The sequence below is a fragment of the Phytophthora ramorum genome (genome assembly GCF_020800215.1).
Source record: "Phytophthora ramorum isolate Pr-102 chromosome Unknown Phyram_PR-102_s0002, whole genome shotgun sequence".
NCBI lineage: Eukaryota > Oomycota > Peronosporomycetes > Peronosporales > Peronosporaceae > Phytophthora > Phytophthora ramorum.
The window spans coordinates 2022080-2045875 of NW_027150648.1; the positions used below are offsets into that span (position 1 = coordinate 2022080).

Consider the following 23796-nt stretch of genomic DNA (forward strand, 5'->3'; position numbering starts at 1 on the left):
TGACTCGGACTCGTTCAGAATGGACGAAAAAGACATTCGGCTTCGCACAGGCTGCACAGGAGGTGGGGCTGGCGGAGCGAGGGCTTCACGGCCTTTAGGCTTGTTGTTTTGCGCAGCAGGCAGTGCCGAATTGGCGGCAGAGTCTTCAGTTTTCGCATTTACGCCACTGGAAGCACTAGTAGCTGGTGGCACAGGAGAAGATCGCCATGTAGTTTGTCGCGAATCGGCTTCATGGGGTCGGATCATTTCCATCGCCATAGAGCGAGGAGGGCCCATCGGAGGCTGGCGTGGGCTACTGCTGGCAGCCTGTGCCATCGTGCTTCCGTTTCCGCCAGCTGCATTATTCATCATGCCTGTGTTCATCATCGCACGTTGCGAGGCATCATGACGTCCCATCAGGTTGGACGAGCTCCCAGCGATTCCCCCAGCTGTGCTTGCATTCGCGTTGGTGTCCACCGGTCTGTCGTACTGCTGAGCGCTTGTCGGCGACATGCCCATCTGTGCTGCGGTAGCCATCGCTTGAGGGTGCTGGGTCTGCATCTGGCCCATCGACTGGTACAAACCGCTTGGATGCCCCATATCAGCGAAAGATCCTCTTGTTTGCTGCTGCTGCATCGAATGCTGCATCATTTGGCTGTGTGTTGGAGTCTGAGAGTGAGCTTGAAGTCCCATTTGCTGAAGAGCTTGCAGGGACATGTGTTGCTGTGGTACTGGATGCTGCTGTTGCTGGTGGGAAAACTGAAAGAGGCGCTGCGCATTCGGTGCGTTCATCTGGCCTTCGTGATAAGGGCTGTTGCTGCTTCCTGCTCCTCCGTTTTCAGAACCAACTCCCTGGGGCTTTTGCTGTTGTTGAAACTGCATGATCTGCAATTGATGTTGCATATTCAGCAGCTTCAAATAACGCTCCGGGTTCGAATTCATCATTTCTCGCGACTGCTGCTGTTGTTGATCCGGATGGGTCTGCATTCCAAACTGGTTGGCCGAAAGCTCCGAAAGCACGTTCACACCGTGCATTCCCGGCTGAGCTGCGCTTAGCGCAGCCTGGAAAGATATGTTATCACTAGCATTCATTGCCATTGATACACTAGGCATGCCCATGGAAAGACCGCCAGGTAGATCGACTGGGCGTCCCATTTGGCGCAATGAGCCGCTCATTAACCCAGCTGCTGCAGACCGAGGCGATGCAGCCATGTTGCCACTAGCCACGGCCGACGCCGCCGTAGTGTGGGCTGCGCCCTTAGCACCTCCACCAGCTGCCGCATTTTCAATACGGCGCTTCAAAATATCTTGAAGGTTCAACCGGTTCTTGTAGTTCTGGTAATAGTTCTTAATCTGCGCGGCAGTCTTCGTAGGAATATTCTCCGTAAGTGTCGCCCAGTCCTTTCCATATTGCTATTGAACAACACACGACGGCAACAACAACAATTAGCATCCAAAGACACCACCTCATAACAACACGAACGTACCGAGAAGAATTTCAGGAAATCAGCCTTTTCACCATCAGTCCACTTCTGTACCACACGCTTGGTCGGAGCTGCTGCGTTCGAACCACCGCCACCAATTGCAGCGGATGGGGATGATGTCCTAGCCGTTGCATTGGGTGTAATGCTCCCACCTGCTCCTTTTTTCGCGGGAGCTGCAATCGAAACAGTTGCGGTTGATGTCGCCGAACTTGGCATAGCACCAGGCTTTGGGGACGCATTTGTGATACTTGTCTGAGGGTGATGGCTGTTACGACGTGAACCAGGAGTACCTGCACCGCCCCGACTTGTTTTCTTTCCACTCTGCGACGCCTTTTCATCTCCCGGAATGGAGACGCGAGGAGTATTGCGGTTGCCAGGCATAGCGCTTGGATTGGAGGGAAATCCAACGCTGCTTTTCTTCCTGCCATGATTTCCAGTCCTTTCTCCGCCAGCGTTGCCTCCCGGCTGTGACGTAGCTTGGATAGACGTGGGAGATCCTGCTGCACCACCAATCCCTTCATGCATCTTTTTCAGTTTTCGTTGCTGCTTCATCTCTTTCTTCGTCATGTGAGGGCCCCCGTTCTTTACGTTTCCATTCGACCCTGCAGCATTGCCCTGCTGTTTGCCCTGGGCTGCACCAGAAGAAGTACCGCTCGTCGCCGCAGCAATGGCAGACTCAAGCTCTTTGCTTGGTGTTGGATACTTTTTCAATCGCTCCTCGATGGAGAGAGTCGAGACTTCGTAGCCCGTACTGTAGGAATTATCGCTCAGCAGTGACGCATAATCCACCAAGAATGGCCGTTGCTGTCCAGCAATAAACTGTTCCAGCTTCTGCGTGTACAAGTTAAACTTCTCCTCGTCCGAAGTATCCGAATCTCCTGAGTTGATGATGTTATCGAGCTGAACACCCACTTCAGATGCTGACGGACGAACAGTTGGCGTATGGTCCGAGCCAGAAACCAAACCCAGAGCAGACATGCTTTCTGCGGTGCCAGTGCTTTTAGTAGCGGTGCTACCACCCTCCGCTTTCATTCTAGAAGTACGCAACAGACGCTGCGCACCCGCCGAGTTGAGAATATTATCCGACGCCTGGTGGGAACGAAAGTTTGACGGGTGAAGCAATAGCTTCGCAACGTGTTCTGGGAACTGAACACCAAGACAGATTGCTGCACAAGCTGACAAATTCCAGCAGCTCCAGGTGTTTTTGGATCCTGCTCCACGCCGCCGTAACTGTTGCTCTCGCAGCAGTGCCTTGTAGTCAGCCACTTTCTTGGTTCGATAGTAGAAAACAATTACATCCCCTGTAGTCTTGTTGCTCAAAAAGGATGAAATTCGTGGGAAGTTCTTCGGGAACTGCAAAAACTTGTCCATGTAAATACATTTCTCCAGATCGTTCCACGGATTCACCTTCATTTCTGCTTTCTCCTTCAGTTTCCAATCCGTCACAAGTCCATCGGCCATAGAGCTTTGGCCATTCACGAAACGTGTGAAGTATCGCTGCTGTCGCTCGGCTGGGGTAATCAACATATCTGGAATAATCGTTGATAACGCGTTTTTGAGACGTTTTTTCCGAACTTCTTGGTCGATAAGTGCTTGGGCCTTTGCCTGCTCGATCTTCTCCAAATCGTTGTTATCCAAATCAGCGCTAGAATTGTTTGTCAACCGAGACGATGTTCGCACGGCCCCTTCACCGCCCGCAGCTTCAGCTGCTTTTTCGGCTGCAACTAACACCTGGACATGAGGGCTTTGATGATTGGTATTCGTCGTTCGAATAGGCCCAGTCTCACCCAAACTTTTCAGTCTCTGTTTCTGAAGCTGCTTCAATCGTAATTTATCCTGTCGCTTGCGATCTTTCTCCATCTTTTTCACTCCCGTCTTCCACGACTTCTTCAAGTCCACGTACTCCCGCGCTAGTGTCTTCATGTATTCATGACGAGCACGGTTTCGCTTCCGTACTTTCAAGCGGACTTGGTCCGAGAGTGCTGAGCCACGATCAATATTCGCCTGATAAAATGCATAGTCACTGGGTTGGTGATAGATCTTTGTTGCCAACTGGCCCTGCTCCATTCGCTTCGGGAGCTGTTCATTAGCAGCGGTTGTCTTACGCAGGTTCTCAGAAAAAACGCCTGCCAGCAACTCGACGAATCTTGAATCCACTGCCACCTTAACTGGAGATGCTAACATAGATTGGTCAGACACAAGCTTGGACGCATCCGTCGGAGAATTAGGCGAAACCTTCACACCAGTTTCAGTCACTGCGGTAGTGACAGCTGAAGGATCCGATTCATCCGCCGACTCGATCTCCATGTCAGTCACTGCTGAAGAAGAGTCCTGTTTGACCCCCGCGCCTGCAATCGTTCTCTGAAGTGCCTTGATTTGCTTCTTGACGCCCACAATGTCCGAGTCGAGAGTATCGATTGTGGTAAGGATTTCTTCTTTAGATGGTTTCGCAGACGCTACGGCATCTTGCTCCATACCAACGCAGTCCTCCATCTTCGTGTCAGCATTGTTTTCAGCTTCATTATTTGCAGTCACCTGGGAGCCTTCGACGGGAGTTGAAGGTGCAAATAATGGAGCGGATTGGTTCTCCTTTTCCGGAGTAGACGTAACCGGAACAATTTCCTCTGCAGCAAGCACCTCCTTCTCACTGCAGTCCACGGCGGCAACGGATTCTGATCCTGAAGCTTCGCTTTTAATCACCGAGGATCCCTCAGAGTTGTTTGCAACGCTAGCTTCACCGGTCTTAGCAGGGCTAGCACTAATGGCACCAACAGACGTGTCACCTTCCAAAACCGCACTAGTGGTGTCCTCTTTCTCATGCGGAGTGTCATCTTTCTGCTGAATTAGCCCCTGGCCCCACCCAATACGCGGTCGCTTTGCAGGTTGGGGTGGAGAAGACGCTACTAGCCCCTGGCCCCAGCCTAACCGAGGACGCAGTCGCTTAGTCGGTGTTCCATCTCCCAGCACGACAGGCGATGAATTTCCACGAGCTACACCACTTGGGGGAAGAGGAATATCCGGTAAAACTGGCAGCTCTTCGCGCGGCGGCTGAGCATTGTGCACACCACTTACGCTCCTCGGAGTCAGCGAGTTTGAAGCACTTGCGGGTGATTCTTTGAACCCCTGAATTCTTTCACCCATGGATGCTCGTTTGCTGATGATGCTATCCATTGACCCTGCTCGTAGTAGTTCTCTTTTCACTGCGTCTTCCTTTTTCAACTCGTCATAGAGTCCCCTCCTTCGTCCTTCGGCATTATTCTCAAATACAGCGTAAGGCTTTGGGGGGGATGATTTAGTGGTGAAAGAAGAAGTCGCGCGAGCAGTTCTACTCCCACCAGCAGATTCGATTGTGCCCACCGCTAGCCGAGCTTCCGATGAAGAGTAGTGGCCCCGTTCTGAAAGAGTTGAAAAAGATGCGCGTCGATCAAGCGCGGGGCGTCCGCCATGCTGCTGAGGGTCAGCAGTCGACGAGGCATCATGCTGCTTAAGAGGAACGCCTCGTTCTTCCCCGCGGGTCGATGCCATAGAAAAATTGGCCTCAGGCCGGGATAACGCCTTAATCTCTGAACTTCCTCCCTCGTGCCTGCTGCTGTGTGGCAAACCGAACGAGGAAAACGACGTCGATCGAGGCTTATTGTTGTCTTGGTAAGCATCAGTAGATGGGTCAGTTCTGCTGCGCTCAAGTTTAGCCCGCTTCTCTCGCCCATTTCCACGCTCAGGAGGGTCGCTGGCTTTCACGACGTCTACGGCACGCTTTCCCTCCTGGCGTGGCTCCGATGAGATGCTAGGCGAACCGGCTGTCCTGCCCTCCTTTGCTCCGTGAACGCTTGAGTCGGCCATCATGGCGTCTTCCTTTCCTGAATCAGGCTCACTCGAAGATGCAACCATTTCGCCTTCTTCGACCTCTCTGTTATCAGGCATCAAACTGCTGCTGATGTCCTTCGCCTTCACTTCCTCAGTCTTAGCAAATACTGATGAAGGTTCGTGTTGGGCTTGTCGAGAGAGGACCACTGATTCAATGTGTGACGTTTTCTGTCCAGTGCCGTTATCGCCAACACTTTCTATCTCTGCACCCGCTGTTGCTGCTCTTCTTCGAGCAGAAGTCGAATAATCCACGTCCATCCGTTTTTCAGAGCTACCCGAGTCCATATCTACGTCATTGTCTTGCGTAGAGTCCTTCTGTGGATCGGCGCAACCCCGTTCGGGCTCTTTAGTTGCAATCTCCTCCTTTTCTTCACAAGGCGGCACAGTGAAGTCGGATGTGACCATTTTACAGCTGACGTCGCTTTTGCTTCGAGGCGACGATGGTGCCCGCTGATCGACGGAAGATCGGTTTTCCTTGGGTGAGGGTACTTCACTTTCCCTTTTAACAGGTGCTTCGGACGATTTAGCATTGGTATCTTGTGTTTCAGCTTTGTCCACATCATCCGTGACTTCGTTTCGTGTTTCCTCCTCCTTGGAGACAGCCTTATCGGCACCATCACTTGACTTCGTCACACCTGTCGTCTGTTTGGGCATCTCATGGGCTTCCTCAGCTTTTACTGAAGCAGTAGTCGCTGTCAGACTAGAAAGCTTACTTTGATCGCCATCGTCAGCAATACCCTTAGGAGACATCGGTATATCCGTTGATTCTGCAGGTATATTTTCCTTCGGCGTGTCATTTGCATCTGCAGGAGGTGTCCTGCGTTTCACGTCGCGCTCTTCAATCGACTCACTGGGAAGGCTTGAGCGTGCAAGCTGCTCAGGCGCTTCATCCAGTGCAATTTTCGATGAAGATTCGCTGGCGAGCTCCCTCTTGGCAACGGGTGACCTGTCTCCGTCATAATTTCTTGCAATGGGCGAGCTTGCTTCCTTTCGCGAGGACACGTAACTGTCACCAGTCGTTGAACGAGGTGGTAACGTCGCTACCGCCGTTCGCTTCGAGCTGCCGTCTGCAGCGCCGGTCATATCGCGGTCAGTGCTGCCCGCCTCACTGGGAGTGTGCGAGTCGACAGATCTCTCGCTGGTCGTGGCATGGAACTCCTCCGGCTTCTCTTCGCCTTCCTCCGCGCTCGCCGACGGTTCGCTGTCCTTGTAATAGTCCGACGAGAAGCTCGCAGTGCGCACGAGCGACGTCGACCTGTGTCCCATCTCCCGTTCTCGCGGGCGTCCTCGATAGGCCGGTTCATACTCTCGGTGGTCACGCATCTGTCGGTCGCGGAAGCTGGCGCCGCCTTCACTTCTGTCTCGGCTGATCGAGCGCCTCGGGGGCATCGGCGCCGCCTGTTTGTAGCGCACTTCCTTGGGGTAGAAGCGATTGCCTCGCTGGTAGGTGGCGTATCTGCCTCCTCGGCCTCCTCCTCTCGGCCACGAATCTCGCTCGCGCGCACGCTGACGGCTGTCAAAGCCGCGTCCGCCTCGCCCTGACGCGTATTGTCCTGCTCCGCGTCCTCGCTCCCAGTTGCTGAACGTGCGGTGGCCTCTGGGGGAGAACGACCTCGAGCGGGAGCGGGAGCGCGGGGACTTGGGCGGCGACGGCGACCTGGAGCGCGAGCGCGCGCGCTGCGAGGCTCTCGAGGGTGAGCGGGAGACGGAGCGGCCTCTGGAGCGCGAGAACACGCGCTCTCTCGGGTGGTCGTAGCTCGTGCGCTCGCGCTTCATGTAGCCGCCGCTGTAAGGTCTGGGGAAGCGGCTACGGGGCGGAGAGCCGCGCCACGGACTCGGCTGCGCGCTGCGACCAGCCTCGAGCGACTGGCGGTCCATGGAGCTGCGCGAATTGAGCTGCACGATACGTCCGCGGGGCGCCGCCTCTCCGGGCTCGGGCGACGAGGCTCTGGACGCGTCCTCCGCCATGGTCTGCGCGCTGGCTGGTGGGTCTCTGGGGGCGCGCGGGGCGGAGCTAATCCTTCCTCGCTTCTCTTATTGGGCCTTTACGCGCGCTTTATAATAACTGGCCGTTTTGTAACACATAACATAACACTCTTGGTGGACGATACCGGTAATCCACTTTTGGCCCCGGTTTACAAGCGGCATACTAAACGTAAGTCAATAATCAACAATCTTGACTGCCGGACGATGGAGCGCGCGCTGGGGGAGCCGGCGCTCGTGCTGTGCGGGACGTGCATGAACAGCGGGGAGCACGAGGCGCGCTGGCTGCCGCTGCGCTGCGGGACCGACCAAGCGCTGCTGGTGCGCGACGTGTGCGTGCGGCCGCGCTGTCCTCGGCTGCAGGTGCGCGGCCACCTGTGCACGCAGCACGTGCTGGAGCTGGAGCTCTCGTGGCAGGGCAACTACAGCGTGCGCGCGTGCCACGGCTGCCGTGTGAGCAGCCTGAAGCTCTACGGCGAACAGCGCGACGTGTGGTTCATCCTCGCGGCCGGAGAGCACACGCTCGGTGCGCGCGGCGTGGAGCGACGGGTCAAGGCGCCGTCCGATGCGGTATCGGACGCCTCCGACGCACATGTGGCGGCTAGGAAGAGGCCCATTGGGAAGCTGCGACGCAAGTCCAGTCGCTTCATCACGCAGCTCGTACGGAAGGAGCAGATGTGCGCGTACGAGTGGAGTCTGGGCAACCTGCCGCTGGAGAAGAGCAGACACCTCTGGAGAGACAACAGCAAGCGCGTCGAGATGGAGAAGGACCCGGCAGCCTACTACGCAGCGATGAAGCAGCCGGTCAAGAAAGCACAGCTGGACGTCAACGCTCGGCCCGAGCCGACGGAAATCTTCTGTGTCTTCCCCAAGTGCAAACGGTTCGCCAAGACGGGCGACCGATGCCGTTTCCACTCGTCACAGCCGCTTGTGTTTATTAAGCAGGTTGCACAGACGAACACGGGGTCGACAAGTGTGTCGGCGAAGTGATGGTCACGTGTGAGTGATGGTGCCTATCTTTCTGGTCGCCCGCTCGCTAGTCTTGGTTACTTAAGTTATGACTCGAATTTGAGAAGTGGCAAGCGGAGCGGAAACGAGTTGGTGCAGTCGGGTATGAAGACGCGCATGAAGAAACAAGAAGACGTCAGACTACGATGAGTGAGTGCGTCATAATTCATTTGTTTTTCATCGTACGCGCCAGCCCCACTTCTTGGATATGTTTCTTCGTGGGTGAGTTCCTGTCCAGTGTAGCTGCGATGCTGTTAGACGAGCGTGAGCGACACCAAACACGAAGCTACTGACAGCTGGCACACAAGTACTATGATGCCAACCAAAACCAGCGAAAGCAAATGTAAGTGCAGCCTAGTATCCTGTTCTTTCACATTTGTCCGACGACTAACAGTGTGTGCAGTTGTTTCGAGTATTTGGAGCTACGTGAATATGATGAACATTGCGCGGCGAAGATGAGCAGGCAGAACGGCAGATGCAGCAGTGGCGTCGTCACTGGCACGTAGTTCACGCACACTCAACGACGACGCTGACGCTGGCGGCGATTGAAGCCGCCTCCGAAGGCGTTGTTGTCGCCAGCGCCCGGCGTCCCACCGCCGAGGCCAAATTGACCTCTAGCACCACCTGCGAATCCGTTAACGCCGCCAGCCTGACCGAAGTTCCCCATCGTACCTTGGCCGCCGACCCCACCAAACGCATCGCCACCCTGTGAACCGAAACCCATTTGCTGACCGCCGCCCAGACCATTGCCGTTGAAGCCGCCGGTTCCTGCACCACCAGCACCAGCGCCACCGAGCACGCCACCACCAAAACCGCCCATGCGATTTCCACCAAAGCCTGCACCCAGACCGCCCATTTGATTTCCGCCAAAGCCGCCGCCGTTCGAGGGGAGCCCGCCAGCACCACCCGGACCGAAGCCAGCACTGAAGCCGTTGTTGTTGCCTGCGATACCAGCTGAGGTCGGAATCCCAGCTCCACCAACTCCGCCATTTTGCACAGGTGCTGCAGCTGCTCCGGGTTGCTCCGCTCCAGTGGCACCAGCATTGGCAAAGCTCGTCGGTGCTGGCGTGACCCTGGCTCTACCGGTCACCGTAGCTGCAGGAGTTGCCGCTGGGCGTCCGCGCACAGTCGTCGGAGCAGGTGTCACAGCTCCGCCAGGTCCGCCAGGGCCGCTAGGGCTACCAGGTCCACCAGGTCCACCAGGACCACCGCCAGGTGCAACGACGCTACCAGGACCTGCGACGTTGGTCGATGAGCCGATGACGGCAGTGTTGGAGCTAGCCACCACTGTGGACGGAACGCTCACGGGGACGGGGATGAACTGCGGTACTTCCACAGGGACCGGAACGGCGATCTTCTTGACTTTCTTGACATGGTGATGCACCTTTCTGTGCTCGTCGGCGTCTTCGGTCGTTGGCGTATCTGCGTTTAGTCTAAGACCACGAAGCGTAGGTGTAGTTTGCGCTGCATCCGAGGTGACAAAGAGACCCAGTGCAAGGATGGCAGCGAATGCTGTGGCACTCTTCATGGTTGCGTGGACGAAATCGGGTAGTGGTGAATGGAGGACGGGTGCTTTGGGGCTCACAAAATTGGGAATGAATCTGTGGCTGTCGAGTTTTGTTTTCGCTCTTGGGTTGGCCATCGAGTCATTTTCCGTGACGACACTTCACCGCCGAGGCATATGATGTAGGTGCGGCGTGAAAGAGGTGAAATGACAGAAATTCTGGCGCAGTTGAGCCATTAGCTTCCGAGAGTAAAATTACTTGTATTGTAGTGACAGAAGAATGGTTAGGTCGTTTTTCATGATTATATGATGGTTAGCATAAAAGAAATCAAAGGAACTACAATTAGTTTTGAAAACATGAATTGAGATAGCCACTTCGTTGTGATAGCAGAACTATATGCGCTTGAAGTGGTAGTTAATCTGGTGAGTGCGCAAACGAATGCAGCCAGAATTTCTGTCATTTCACCTCTTTCACGCCGCACCTACATCATATGCCTCGGCGGTGAAGTGTCGTCACGGAAAATGACTCGATGGCCAACCCAAGAGCGAAAACAAAACTCGACAGCCACAGATTCATTCCCAATTTTGTGAGCCCCAAAGCACCCGTCCTCCATTCACCACTACCCGATTTCGTCCACGCAACCATGAAGAGTGCCACAGCATTCGCTGCCATCCTTGCACTGGGTCTCTTTGTCACCTCGGATGCAGCGCAAACTACACCTACGCTTCGTGGTCTTAGACTAAACGCAGATACGCCAACGACCGAAGACGCCGACGAGCACAGAAAGGTGCATCACCATGTCAAGAAAGTCAAGAAGATCGCCGTTCCGGTCCCTGTGGAAGTACCGCAGTTCATCCCCGTCCCCGTGAGCGTTCCGTCCACAGTGGTGGCTAGCTCCAACACTGCCGTCATCGGCTCATCGACCAACGTCGCAGGTCCTGGTAGCGTCGTTGCACCTGGCGGTGGTCCTGGTGGACCTGGTGGACCTGGTAGCCCTAGCGGCCCTGGCGGACCTGGCGGAGCTGTGACACCTGCTCCGACGACTGTGCGCGGACGCCCAGCGGCAACTCCTGCAGCTACGGTGACCGGTAGAGCCAGGGTCACGCCAGCACCGACGAGCTTTGCCAATGCTGGTGCCACTGGAGCGGAGCAACCCGGAGCAGCTGCAGCACCTGTGCAAAATGGCGGAGTTGGTGGAGCTGGGATTCCGACCTCAGCTGGTATCGCAGGCAACAACAACGGCTTCAGTGCTGGCTTCGGTCCGGGTGGTGCTGGCGGGCTCCCCTCGAACGGCGGCGGCTTTGGCGGAAATCAAATGGGCGGTCTGGGTGCAGGCTTTGGTGGAAATCGCATGGGCGGTTTTGGTGGTGGCGTGCTCGGTGGCGCTGGTGCTGGTGGTGCAGGAACCGGCGGCTTCAACGGCAATGGTCTGGGCGGCGGTCAGCAAATGGGTTTCGGTTCACAGGGTGGCGATGCGTTTGGTGGGGTCGGCGGCCAAGGTACGATGGGGAACTTCGGTCAGGCTGGCGGCGTTAACGGATTCGCAGGTGGTGCTAGAGGTCAATTTGGCCTCGGCGGTGGGGCGCCGGGCGCTGGCGACAACAACGCCTTCGGAGGCGGCTTCAATCGCCGCCAGCGTCAGCGTCGTCGTTGAGTGTGCGTGAACTACGTGCCAGTGACGACGCCACTGCTGCATCTGCCGTTCTGCCTGCTCATCTTCGCCGCGCAATGTTCATCATATTCACGTAGCTCCAAATACTCGAAACAACTGCACACACTGTTAGTCGTCGGACAAATGTGAAAGAACAGGATACTAGGCTGCACTTACATTTGCTTTCGCTGGTTTTGGTTGGCATCATAGTACTTGTGTGCCAGCTGTCAGTAGCTTCGTGTTTGGTGTCGCTCACGCTCGTCTAACAGCATCGCAGCTACACTGGACAGGAACTCACCCACGAAGAAACATTCTTGAAGAAGATTGTTTTGATGAAATGGCTCCCATCTTGTTAGAATATGCCTAACCGCTAGCTAACCGGTTACGTTCTATTCGTCGACTGCCAGAGCGTTTCTACCTATCGGCACACTCGAAGAAGGAACTGGGCGTCACCGTCGCCGATTGCCCGCCGCCCCACGACGCCCATGGAGGTCGCGTGGAGCCAGCTGCGAGAGGAGGCACGTCGCCTGGCGCAGGATATCGGCCAGTCCGGACGCGAGCACCACTCGCTCGCCAACAGCCGCGCCGTGTGGGACACCATTCGAGCGCACGGCGTGCCACCCGAGCACCGCGAGTGGGTCTGGCCCATCCTTCTGCACGACCAGGTGCGTGTAGGACCTGCGGGTGCGGAAGTTCAGGATCGAACATTAATTATTGCACTTGCGTCCTGCCTGCTATTTTTTGTTTTTGTATTTCGCAGAGCATCAAGCTGCAGCGGCAAACGGAGGGCAGCGCCACCTACAGCCAGTTACTGAATGGCATGAACGAGGATCTGCAGGAGAAAACAGACTCAGACACGAGTAACTCGCTGGACCAGGCACAGGAGGAGGCCATGGAGAGGTTCCACCATCTGAACCCGTTCCAAGAACGCAAAATCAGACGCATTCTGCTTGCCTACGCCAAGTCCAAGGACGCCTTCTACTACTGTCACGGCATGGTGGAGTCCTGCGTCGTGATCAGCACGTTTCTCGTGGAGGAAGATGCCTTTTGGAGCTTCCGCATGATGCTGGAAGTGCTGCTGCCCAAATATTTCGACGAATCCGTCGTGGATTTCCACACAGATTGTCTTGTGCTGCAGGAACTGTTGCGTGTGCACGACCCGGCGCTGAGCGAGCATTTTGCAGTGCTGGGTGTTTCCATTCAGCTGCTGTGCACCAAGTGGTTCTTCTCGTTTTTCGCCGAGTCGATGCCGTTCGACGTCGTGTGCCGTCTGTACGATATTCTGTTTGTGGATATTTGCAGTCGGCAATTGAGCTCGAAGATTATTTTTTCGACGTCACTGGCGGTGCTGTTATATCTGAGCTCGGCGCTCGTGGAGATTCAGGATGTGACCGTGGTGCTGGAGGTTATCAACGAGTTTTGCTGGACGACGTTGAGTGAGTACTCGGTGGGTGAGTCCTTTTTAGACCTTATCCTGTTCATGCATGAACAAATCGAAGATGAAGAATTGGCTGCACTGCGTCGCAAGTACAAAGCGCAATTAGCACAGGAGGAAGAGCAGCGAAAAACTTTACAGCGGAAAATTCAGACCAAAAAAAGCAGCAAAAAACTCAAGTTGGATAAACAAGAATCTTCCGAGCAACAGCAACAACCACGGAAAGGCAGAATCCATAGTATCAAGCTGCTTATCCAGTGGAAAAAACACATGATCGATAACTCTGACGCTTCAACTAGCCAAGCTAAGAGAAGGAATAGCAGCAGGGTAAGCAACAGTGACTCGAGCGAAAAAACCAGGCGTGGTCGCAGCAGTAGAACACGCAGTCGTGAGCAAGAAAGCTCATCATCCAGCAGTGACGAGGAAACAAGGGGTGACGAAAATGAAGAAGCAGGACTTGAGATCGTAACGACGCCATCAGAGAAGGAGATGCTTGCCAGAGTTTACCAAGGTATCAGCAAGATTAATCGTCGACGATCGCGAACATCATCGTCCATGCGGAACTTCTCCTTGAGAGGGGCCGATGGATCGCTCAACTCGATTTCTTCTCGCAGTTTGTCCCTGTCTAACTCGATCCTAAGCAATTCATCGTCGACAAAGGAAGGCGATGACACCAGTCAAGGGGGCGATGCAGATCCAGAAGACGAAGATGCATTATGGGAGCGTCACCGAGTGTCAGGAACACCCAAAGCTGTTGTTCGTTATAGTATGAGCGGTGTACCAGATGCACATCGCTCGTGGGTTTGGCCAATTTTGATCAACCAGCTTCCAGCACCATTGGATTTACCTCGGAATCTTGCGGTCTCAACTAAGGAGGATGAAGAAATGTTATTAGACCGCGAGATCGCCAAGTCAATTGAAAACGACATCACAAGAACGCGGAACCTGAAAAATGATCAAGTGGCATCAATGCGGCGAGTCCTCACGGCGTTTGCCAACCGCAACCGCCGCGTGGGCTACTGTCAGGGTATGAACGAAATCCTGGTGGTTCTTCTGCAGTACTTGGATGAAGACCAGGCGCTCCGCGCACTCACTCTTCTTATCGAAGTGCTATTGCCTGCCTACCATGTAGACTCCATGATTGGATTGCACACTGATTGCGCGGTCATGAACACGTTGCTGAAACAGAACGACACGGAGCTGCACACCCACCTCAACGAGCTAGGGCTGAATATGGAGATTCTCTGCACGAAGTGGCTTGTGACGTGCTTTCTCACGTCGCTTCCCTCCTTTTGTGGACTCAAAGTGATCGACATGCTGCTGTCTCGTGCGAAGGAGAAGCAACGCGCGTCACGCGTACTACTTGGAGTGGGTATTTCTATCTTCTTTACCTTGCGCGAAACGCTGCTGGAGGCTAAAGATGCGGGTGAGGTACTATTGGCGATCAACGAGTATTTCGCCCGGGAAATGACGAAGACAACAGCCGAAATGGACAAGTTCCTTCACTTCTGTCTGATTATCACCGACCAATTGGAGCCAGACATCGTTGAAGAATTCCGCTTAGTCCACAAGGATGAAGTGATGGAACGATTCGCCGCGTTTGAGGCGAAGAAGATCGAGATGCGACAACAGCTCGAGGAGGCAAAGGCCAAACAGCGGCAGGCGGCCAGTGCACCACCTTCCCCCTCAAAAGCCGACAGACTATCTACTTTGTCAGCATCAGGTATCATGTCGGGCAAGTCGAGTGGTCACAACCGGATATCCGGGTTGTCATCCTACATAAGCAACCCACTTCGCGGCAGTGGAGGCACCAAGACGACAATAACAAGCTCAGGGGATGATAAAGAAAGCCGCAAGCGCTACCAGCGAGTAGACGTCCTCCAAACGCACCACAGCTTCAGCGAGGATTTAGAGAAGATGGAAGATCAGCTGGAGGATCTAGCGGACTTATTTCTACGCGGGAAGATAGACGAAAAGGAGCATTCATGTATTCGTGCCCAAATTGTGCGGAAGTGGTGCAAGGGTATGAATTCGCCGCAGTCTGCAATGGTTCGAGTGCAGTCCGTGAAGCATACGTACTGCGAACGGAGCGGCGATGAAGCATTTACAAACAGTGCGCCAGGCTTATTAGAGGGCCCACTGTGTGGGAGTTTCGTTGGCGAGGCAGATGGAATGCATCACGGGAAAAAGGGGTCGACATCACTGTATGGGCGCATGAAGAAGGCCCAGAAAAGTGCGCTGGCCATATTTAAATCTACCTTTGAATGAAAGGCGCCAGTGCGCGTGCGGTGAGCAAAAATGGTATATCGCCTTGCAGCGATAAAGCCCTATATAGATAGGGCGTGCATTTTGGTTTTGAGGTGTCTGGGATTGCTGCTGCTATTATTACCTTGCTACTGGTAAACACCAGGGAAGGAAGCTATCTGCTGCAGCACCCACTGTGTTGCGCTTGGAAGGGGTTCCTAGTTCGCCGTGCTGCTGCCTCTTGCTTCAGCCGGTAACGCACCGGCGAGACAGAGTGGCGCGTGTGATTTCCACTCGCTGACGAAACCCAGTGGATGCAGTGGCCCTGTCAGCCAGGACTAGACGACGCTTTCTTAGAAGAACTGCTGCTACCCGATTCTTCTCGTAGCGTACGGTTGGTCACACCACCGCCAACGCTCAAGCCACTCATGGAGCTTCCTCGAAAACGAGGCGGCAAGAGGAACAAGGTTCCTGACTACCCACTTAATTCTCCATCCACGGTCGTCCGTCAGGCGCTGTTTCCAAGTGGCCCCGGGTCCTACCCAAGTCAAATTACCCCGTTGCACAAGACTCAGGAAGGTCGACAGCAGAAATTCGCTCGCCAGCAGAGTGATAATTGGGCCTTCAATCTCCCGAACGAGCAGAAATGGCGTGAAATGGGGTGGAATACATCCTCCCCCGCCGAGTATTTGTTGCAAGCTAACAGCAAGGATTACATGCAAACGTTGGCTTATGCTGAAGATCTTCGCCAAAGGCAAGAGCTCCAGAGTTTTGCCGATACAAGTAACGACGTCGGGGCTACCAAGTCTCCTACGAAAACTTTCGGTCTGAGAGGAGGGAGCTTTCTTCGATCCACTAGTTTTTCCAACACGACAACCACCGCCACCACCCGCGGGATCGCAGAAGTAGGCTCGGCACAAACTGACGAGGAGCGCACGTTGCTGAAAAACACAATGCTGCGCGAGGGATTGCTGGCCAAGCTGCACACCCTGATCAAGGCAGCCACCCCACCCCAGTCGTTGCTTCAACCGCATCTTCCTCCGAAGCAACCGATATTTGATGTCTCCAAGGGAACCGAGGTGCTGCATTTGTTGCTGCAATTGCGCGATGTAGGCGTTGCTGTGGTGGAAAGTATCTTGCGATGGCATGAATTGCGTGTACGACTGGCGCCGATGGTTCCGCTAGTCCCGTTTCGATTTGAGAACCACAATTACTGCGTCAAGATGATGTCGGATCTGAACTTTCTGAGCACTATCAAAACGCTGGGAGCGGTTTTAGGCGTGAATCCGACCAATATGAAGCAGAATCCCTTCATGATGCCTGCACCAATCCCAGAGCGTGACTTTCGAGGGTTGCACGAGCAGCCTTGGCGAAGCTTGCGGCTGTTCTCAAGCAAGGATGATCCTGGCCAGCGAGCTGCGGATGCTGAAAGATATCTAGTCTGGTGTCTCGTTAATCTGCAGAACGCACCAACATTGCAACCGGCTTCGCCTTCTCGATCAGTTTATGACAGTAGCTCTCCGTCCTCATCCTCGCTTCACAAACGGGAGGAGCAGCAGAAGTTGTCTTGGCAAAAACGAGCAGAAAAACAGCTAGAAATGTTGTCTATGCCCCTAGAATCACTATCTGGGCCGACGTATGTCATGGATTCGTCGAAGATGATGAAGAGGAAGGGGGTGCTGCCGTCATTGCCCCAGTCGCCGCCAAAGACACTTCGAGAGCTCATAGAGAACGTACATGTAAGTGGAGGCGAAGAAGAAAATTACGCGCATGGTGACAACAATCGCAGCGAAATTCTCCGCGCATGGTGGAGTGGAGAAGATTTCTCAGCCAACGCTGCTGATTTTGAGGCACTGGGAGCTCTCAATGCACCTCCGCATCATATGGTGACACTTGTGGCTGCCAGCGTACTTATCCTGCTTAGCCCAGCGGACCAACTTCCAAAAGATCTGTCCTGGCGTTCATGTCAGAAAATGCTCCGCCACGGCAAAAGGATGATTCAGCGGGTTCAAGGCTTTGACGTGACTGGTGTCCCAGCTTTCAAGTGGAAGGCTCTTGTGCCGTTTTTGCAGAATGAACACTTTCAGCCAAATTTCCTAGCGCAATTCTCCAGTGCTGCTAGTAGCCTGTGCGCTTGGGTATTTTCAGCTCTGCGTGCAGCGCAACAGCAAGACTACGAACGTCTAGGTTTGCAAACAAGTAGCGGCGTTGATGCTGCTGGTGATGAAGATCGTCTTGTGCTCCTTTCAGAGCTGGAAGTTGACGCTGCAGCAAGCCCGGAGTTTAGGAAGAGCAGCCCTACTTCATGTCAGCCCAGGGAAGACAACGAAACACTTTTACCTCCGTTATCGAGATCTCGGAGTGGGAAACGTGTGCGCATCGGTAACGCTGAAGTCCTCTTTATCAACGAGAACCAGCCTGTTATGAGCACTCCATGTGGTAGCTCGCGCTCTTCATCGCACCGAGGCGAGAGCCCTGCAGCAAGTGGCAGGAAAAACAAATTTACCGTCAGCAGCTTACACAGCGGTGGAGAAAGCAACGCACTGCTACGTACCAGTCCATGGACCTATCGAGGTGTGGTTTACTTCGTGTCTTTCTTTCTCCAACAGGATCAGGAGCGGTCTCAACAGCAAGAAGAAGCGGAGGGTGAATCAGCCGAGGATACTGATGACCAACGTCGTTTGATGATCAAAATCTACGAGCCTATGAGCTCCGTGGAGTCGCAAATGTCTGTGGACACGGAGGATTTGCGCCAGGATTTTGGCGAGGAAACGTTGGTGGCATTCCAGAGCGGACAGTACCGTGCTCTTTGCGATCTCATGCTGCGTCAGTTAGACCGGATGATGTGCGCGGACGAGCGGAAGGCCGCCCCACCAACACCACCGCCGCCTGTAGAGAATCATACGCCCGAAGCAGCAGAGGAGAATAGTTGGCCAGAAGGGTCTTCGGTTCCGGATGACAGCGGTGAACAGCAAGTAAATGCGCTGGATCTGCTGCTTCAGGACTCAGAGAGTGACCTATCACCAGAGCACGATGAACCAGCTACTGAGGAACCTGCGCAATCGCCCGATACGGACGAGAAGCGCTTGGAGGCGTCGGTACTGAGGATTCAGTGTGCTGCTCGACAACAACAAGCTCGAGGGAAGGTCAATCACGTTCGGGCTCAAAAGGAGCAGATTGAAAACATGGAGGCATCGGCGTTGCGGATCCAGTGTGCGGCGCGGCAGAAACAGGCTCGTCACAAGGTGGACCGCGTGCGTGTCGAGAAGCAGCAGCGCGTTGAGACTATCACAGAGACCGACGAGGTGGAACCCGACAGCATTGACGCTGGAAACGAAACAGGGGGCGACCAAGCAGAAGCCGCAGCGGATCTGTCAGAGGAGATGGCGGTGCCGGAGTCGCGCCCTGGCACCGTCATGAGCTACGCGTCCGACCAGTTCGAGGACGAATTGGAGGTGCGTGAGAGCGAGCATGACACAGCATGAAATCCCGTTGCAGTCGATAAAGCAAACCATTCCCATTCATGTTGCCTTTGTCCAGTGATCGTTTAGTCCCGGGCGGCATCACGCAGATTACGATGTCTCGTCCGGACGGGGGCAGGAAATGTACCTGAGTCGTCACTGATTCGCTAATAGCTCGAGCTCGTTTAACATCGGTCGGTGGCGGAAGCCTCGTCTTGTGGTAGCAGCCATCTCCTTTTCAAGCCATACATGCTGTCACTTTCATTCCTGACCGAAGCCAATGATTCCGAACACGCACGTACTGGGCGTGATCGGCGGCTCCAGCCTCTTTCACGCCAAGTCCTTCTCGTCCAACCTCGTGGAGCAGGTCGTGGACACCGAGTTCGGCAACGTCGTGTGCCACGTCGGCACGTGGGCGCCGCGCGCGCAGGGCGACGAGCCACCAGTCAGCGAGGCGCCGACGCTCCAGCTCGTGTTCGTGCAGCGCCACCACGCAGACCCGGACGGCGAGTACCGTCAGCCGCGTAAAATCAACTTCCGCGCCATCGCGCGCGCACTCCAGGTACTGCGCTGCGAGGCCGTGGTGGGCATCTACTCGGTGGGCTCCATGACCGCCGATATCGGCGTCGGCCGCTTCGTGGTGCCCGAGGACTTCTTCAGCCCCTTTGATATCCTGCACCTGTCCCAGGACTACGACGCCCACGTGGTGCCCGAGCTCAACACCAAGCTCAAGGACGCAGTAGTGCAGGCCCTGACGGCTGGCGGCTTTGGCCCGCACGACGGCGGCGTGTACGTGCAGACGGCGGGTCCGCGCTTCGAGACCAAGTCCGAGGTGCGCTTCTTCGCGCAGTTCGGCCAGCTCATCGGTATGACGGGCGCCAACGAGGCCGAGCTGCTCAACGAGCTGCACGTGCCCTTCGCCATGTTCTCCATCGTGGACAACCTGGCCAACGGCATCGGCGCACCGCTCACGCTCGAGGCCTTCAAGGCCACGCAGAAGGCCAACGCCGACGAGATGGAGCGTGCCGTCGTCCACGTGCTGGATGAGCTGGCCGGCAAGAAGGTGCTGGCGGCGTTTGCCTCCTCGCCTTGAAGTCGAGGAAAAAAGCAAGCCCCAAGACTTTAGCGTTGCTTGCACACACGTCGGCAGCTCGGTCCAGTCTGATAGCACGCTCGAGCCCCCGACACATACCAACCTAAATATCAAGTATTCTTACCTTTGTCAATCCGGGAATTTCGCTTTTATCTTTGCTAAGGAAACATTTCCTGAATTTTTTCCAAATAGAAACCGTGACATTTGCCTTCAACTGTAACATTTGTAATTGCTTCATCAAGATGGCACAGGACGAGTCGGATGTAGCGTTCATGCGCCTGGCCATCGCGGAGGCGCACCGCTCGCAGCCGTCCGAAAACGCCTACTGCGTGGGATGCGTCGTGGCGCGCGACGGCCGCGTGCTGAGCTCCGGCTTTTCGCGCGAGCTGCCGGGCAACACGCACGCGGAGCAGGTGGCGCTGCACAAATTGGGCTTCGAGGCGCAGGGGGCCACCGTGTACACGACCATGGAGCCGTGCAGCACGCGCGTATCGGGTAACGTCCCGTGTGTGCAGAGTTGCCTCCGCGCGGGGGTGGCACGGGTCGTGATCGGGGTCATGGAGCCCAAGACGTTCGTGGTGTGCGAGGGGGTCAAGCTGCTCCAAGACGCGGGCGTGGACGTTAAGCTGCTCAAGGGACTCGAGGCTGACTGCCTTGCCCCCAACGCCCATCTCAACCTCGTCTTCTAGACGTGGGATACTAAATTGATGGTTGGAGTGATCTACCAGCACTTCTCCATCAACAGGATGGAAAGCTGAATCATAGTCCCTCTTTCACATTTCCCTCCTTCAGAACGCGACTAACAAGGTTGGAAGCTAAATCATCAGCTCGTAGTCCTCATTCTGCGCGCTTCAAAGCACCCGACTACTACTAGCTTCTTCTAACCCACCAACGCAACTATGAAGAGTGCCACAGCATTCGCTGCCATCCTTGCACTGGGTCTCTTTGTCACCTCGGATGCAGCGCAAACTACACCTACGCTTCGTGGTCTTAGACTAAACGCAGATACGCCAACGACCGAAGACGCCGACGAGCACAGAAAGGTGCATCACCATGTCAAGAAAGTCAAGAAGATCGCCGTTCCGGTCCCTGTGGAAGTACCGCAGTTCATCCCCGTCCCCGTGAGCGTTCCGTCCACGGTAGTTGCTAGCTCCAACACTGCCGTCGTCGGCTCATCGACCAACGTCGCAGGCCCTGGCAGCGTCGTTGCACCTGGCGGTGGTCCTGGTGGACCTGGTGGACCTGGTAGCCCTAGCGGCCCTGGCGGACCTGGCGGAGCTGTGACACCTGCCCCGACGACTGTGCGCGGACGCCCAGCGGCAACTCCTGCAGCTACGGTGACCGGTAGAGCCAGGGTCACGCCAGCACCGACGAGCTTTGCCAATGCTGATGCCACTGGAGCGGAGCAACCCGGAGCAGCTGCAGCACCTGTGCAAAATGGCGGAGTTGGTGGAGCTGGGATTCCGACCTCAGCTGGTATCGCAGGCAACAACAACGGCTTCAGTGCTGGCTTCGGTCCGGGTGGTGGTGGCGGGCTCCCCTCGAACGGCGGCGGCTTTGGCGGAAATCAAATGGGCGGTCTGGGTGCAGGCTTTGGTGGAAATCGCATGGGCGGTATTGGTGGTGGCGTGCTCGGTGGCGCTGGTGCTGGTGGTGCAGGAACCGGCGGCTTCAACGGCAATGGTCTGGGCGGCGGTCAGCAAATGGGTTTCGGTCCGCAGGGTGGCGATGCGTTTGGTGGGGTCGGCGGCCAAGGTGCGATGGGGAACTTCGGTCAGGCTGGCGGCGTTAACGGATTCGCAGGTGGTGCTAGAGGTCAATTTGGCCTCGGCGGTGGGGCGCCGGGCGCTGGCGACAACAACGCCTTCGGTGGAAGCTTTAATCGTCGCGGTTGATGACACCGAGTCAATGATCTTGCTGTCACTTGGTGTGTGCCTTCCTGTAGCCCTTCGTTCATGTTCATGTAGCTCCGACAATCGACTATACTCGAGAAATGTTGAACACCCGCATAACCATTAGAACCTTCGTCATAGCTCACGTTGACTTGCAACTGTCCTTGTACGAAGTAGTAGTAGTAGCTAGTTGGTTGAAACGTATCGCACTTGGAGTCAGTCCATAACGACAAACGCTTTGATGGGGGCCATCTCGATCAGCATCTACGATGGTTCAATTGACGGCGTTGACCATATAGTCACGTGTTGCGACTCACGGTAATGTGGCTTCGACCAACACATCGCCCCTTCCGGTTTATCTACCCATGCTGTAGATCATGCCAAACGAAATTCCACTTGAAATACAGGGAATTTTTGAGTTGCATACTTCTTCCACTGGAAATGCTCAATTAAAATGAGTGCGATGCCAAACTACAGTAATGCTTGCAATGCTGGCGCTCGCAGGCTTGTCACCCCCAGGTATCATGCGTGACTCCAACAGACTGCAGGCTTCATTAGCAGACTTTTTTTTTTAGCGAATAGCGGCGGACTGCACGGTGCTGCTTTTCGCGTCGACACGACACCTGCGTTTCCGACTAGAAGAGGCAGACTCCAGTTGCAGAGGCATTACTCCTTTGCGGAGAGCTTCAGGAGGGTTGCTCAGGTATTCCAGGGAGCGCAACGGCGAAGCGTAGCGAGACCGACCGATACTTACTTCAACGTACTGCTGCTTCCGCTTTTGTAAAGGCCTCATGACCACATATTTCGGCGAAAGCGCTTGGAACACTTTAGCAGCACCACCGTCGGAATCCGACTCGGTCGTGATATCACTGATGGCATCATTTGGACTCAAGTCGTCGGTGCTGAGATGGTCAGATATTTTGTTGGGCTTGATGCTTGCCGCCGGTGCACTCTTCTTGGTCGCCAGATTTTTTACCACCGTCTTCTTCTCGACATCACAAGCTTGGCTGGTTGCTAGTAAGTTGCTCTGTCCCTTCAGATTGCTGCCATCTGGCCTTGTCTTTGGTCTAGAAGGAGATCTTGAGGAACCTGGGCTCGGAACGTTCACAATGTTGCGCTGTTTGGCTAGCGGTGTCTTAGGGGCTGCATCTCGACAACATGAGCAGAACCAGTCACCGTCAGGAACATCTAACAGAGCAGGTCGCACACAGTTGAGGTGGTACGCTCGCTCGCAGCCGTCGCAACACAGTAGCTTGCCACCCTTTACGCAGGTTTCACAGTACTCGTTGTGCTGGTCTGCAGCGGGGCGGAGGTGAGCGAGCCGCTTAGCTTCTCGCTTTCTCTTCTTCTCCCGTTGACGTTCATGCCACTGTTCATACTCGGGCGTCTTCTTCCACAAGTAAAATTTGCTCACCACCTCTCTAGTTGTCATCGTTCGACCCATCCGTCGCTGTTCATTCACAATAGAACGAGTGAGCCACGACCTACTGTTTAAAGTCCCGAACGTGATCCTAATTACCTTGACGAGATGGAGCTTTTTGCTATGTCGATCCATGGCTCTCTCGAATATACATTTGTGGATCCGTTCCGCCTCTTCTCGTTTCAGTGTTTTCTCCCGACGAGCTTCATGAATGATGTCCACTGCTCGAGGCACGTCATAGTCCCCCTTGAACAAACTTTGCAGCGCCTAAGTACACGACAGAACCTAATGAGCAACACAATTTGCAACGCACTTGCAGTGCAAAGCATCTCTTTTTACCATCTCTGTCTCTTTCGGCCAAGCATACGTTTGGACGAATTCCGCGACCTCATTGGGGGAGAGTTTTGGTCGTCCACCGTCGCGCCAGCCCCACCGCTGCTGGTACTGAGGCTCGAGGTGCGTCTTATTGCGCTGTTGGTCCTCGACAGACAGCAGCGCCGGGATCTCCGCGCGGACATTGGCGTCTCCCGCCATTTCGCGATTGATACGCCGTTGCGCTGATTTTTTCTTAGCTGGGTTGGGTGGCTGCTTATCCCGTTGAGAAATGAGTACGCTGTCGCACCTGTTTTCTAGCCTGAAAAACGGATAATCGTAGAATTGCTCGTCAATCGATGACAACTCGTGTTCCAGCACACATGGGCACGTTGAAACCTTGTTTGCATAAGACTTAGATGGATAAAACCCATTTACGAAAAACAAAAGCTACCACGGTCAACT

General features: G+C 55.0%; 10 protein-coding genes across 10 annotated transcripts; 7 read left to right on the forward strand and 3 right to left on the reverse strand.

Annotated features, from left to right (window-relative positions):
- Positions 1–1031: 1031 nt before the first annotated feature.
- Positions 1032–7295, reverse strand: KRP23_2051 (Nuclear receptor corepressor 2; the record flags this gene model as incomplete). Its single annotated transcript, XM_067886733.1, has 3 exons — positions 1032–1041; positions 1175–1392; positions 1467–7295. The coding sequence occupies 3 exons, from the start codon at positions 7293–7295 to the stop codon at positions 1032–1034; spliced, it is 6057 nt and encodes a 2018-aa protein (XP_067749389.1).
- Positions 7296–7517: 222 nt separating this feature from the next.
- KRP23_2052 (uncharacterized protein) lies at positions 7518–8300 on the forward strand (the record flags this gene model as incomplete). The annotated part of the gene is made up of 1 exon (XM_067886734.1): positions 7518–8300. The coding sequence occupies one exon, from the start codon at positions 7518–7520 to the stop codon at positions 8298–8300; it is 783 nt and encodes a 260-aa protein (XP_067749390.1).
- A 535-nt stretch (positions 8301–8835) lies between these two features.
- On the reverse strand, positions 8836–9846 carry KRP23_2053 (Secreted RxLR effector protein 90; the record flags this gene model as incomplete). Its single annotated transcript, XM_067886735.1, has 1 exon — positions 8836–9846. The coding sequence occupies one exon, from the start codon at positions 9844–9846 to the stop codon at positions 8836–8838; it is 1011 nt and encodes a 336-aa protein (XP_067749391.1).
- Positions 9847–10466: 620 nt separating this feature from the next.
- On the forward strand, positions 10467–11477 carry KRP23_2054 (Secreted RxLR effector protein 90; the record flags this gene model as incomplete). Its single annotated transcript, XM_067886736.1, has 1 exon — positions 10467–11477. One exon carries the CDS (start codon positions 10467–10469, stop codon positions 11475–11477), a length of 1011 nt encoding a protein of 336 aa, XP_067749392.1.
- A 482-nt stretch (positions 11478–11959) lies between these two features.
- Positions 11960–15177, forward strand: KRP23_2055 (putative GTPase-activating protein; the record flags this gene model as incomplete). Its single annotated transcript, XM_067886737.1, has 2 exons — positions 11960–12139; positions 12235–15177. The coding sequence occupies 2 exons, from the start codon at positions 11960–11962 to the stop codon at positions 15175–15177; spliced, it is 3123 nt and encodes a 1040-aa protein (XP_067749393.1).
- A 404-nt stretch (positions 15178–15581) lies between these two features.
- On the forward strand, positions 15582–18638 carry KRP23_2056 (Dynein axonemal heavy chain 17; the record flags this gene model as incomplete). The annotated part of the gene is made up of 1 exon (XM_067886738.1): positions 15582–18638. One exon carries the CDS (start codon positions 15582–15584, stop codon positions 18636–18638), a length of 3057 nt encoding a protein of 1018 aa, XP_067749394.1.
- A 256-nt stretch (positions 18639–18894) lies between these two features.
- Positions 18895–19707, forward strand: KRP23_2057 (putative 6-oxopurine nucleoside phosphorylase; the record flags this gene model as incomplete). The annotated part of the gene is made up of 1 exon (XM_067886739.1): positions 18895–19707. One exon carries the CDS (start codon positions 18895–18897, stop codon positions 19705–19707), a length of 813 nt encoding a protein of 270 aa, XP_067749395.1.
- A 242-nt stretch (positions 19708–19949) lies between these two features.
- On the forward strand, positions 19950–20396 carry KRP23_2058 (Diaminohydroxyphosphoribosylamino-pyrimidine deaminase; the record flags this gene model as incomplete). Its single annotated transcript, XM_067886740.1, has 1 exon — positions 19950–20396. One exon carries the CDS (start codon positions 19950–19952, stop codon positions 20394–20396), a length of 447 nt encoding a protein of 148 aa, XP_067749396.1.
- Positions 20397–20606: 210 nt separating this feature from the next.
- KRP23_2059 (Secreted RxLR effector protein 90) lies at positions 20607–21602 on the forward strand (the record flags this gene model as incomplete). Its single annotated transcript, XM_067886741.1, has 1 exon — positions 20607–21602. One exon carries the CDS (start codon positions 20607–20609, stop codon positions 21600–21602), a length of 996 nt encoding a protein of 331 aa, XP_067749397.1.
- A 568-nt stretch (positions 21603–22170) lies between these two features.
- Positions 22171–23553, reverse strand: KRP23_2060 (Tripartite motif-containing protein 66; the record flags this gene model as incomplete). Its single annotated transcript, XM_067886745.1, has 3 exons — positions 22171–23049; positions 23119–23286; positions 23359–23553. The coding sequence occupies 3 exons, from the start codon at positions 23551–23553 to the stop codon at positions 22171–22173; spliced, it is 1242 nt and encodes a 413-aa protein (XP_067749398.1).
- Between the last annotated feature and the right edge of the window lie 243 nt (positions 23554–23796).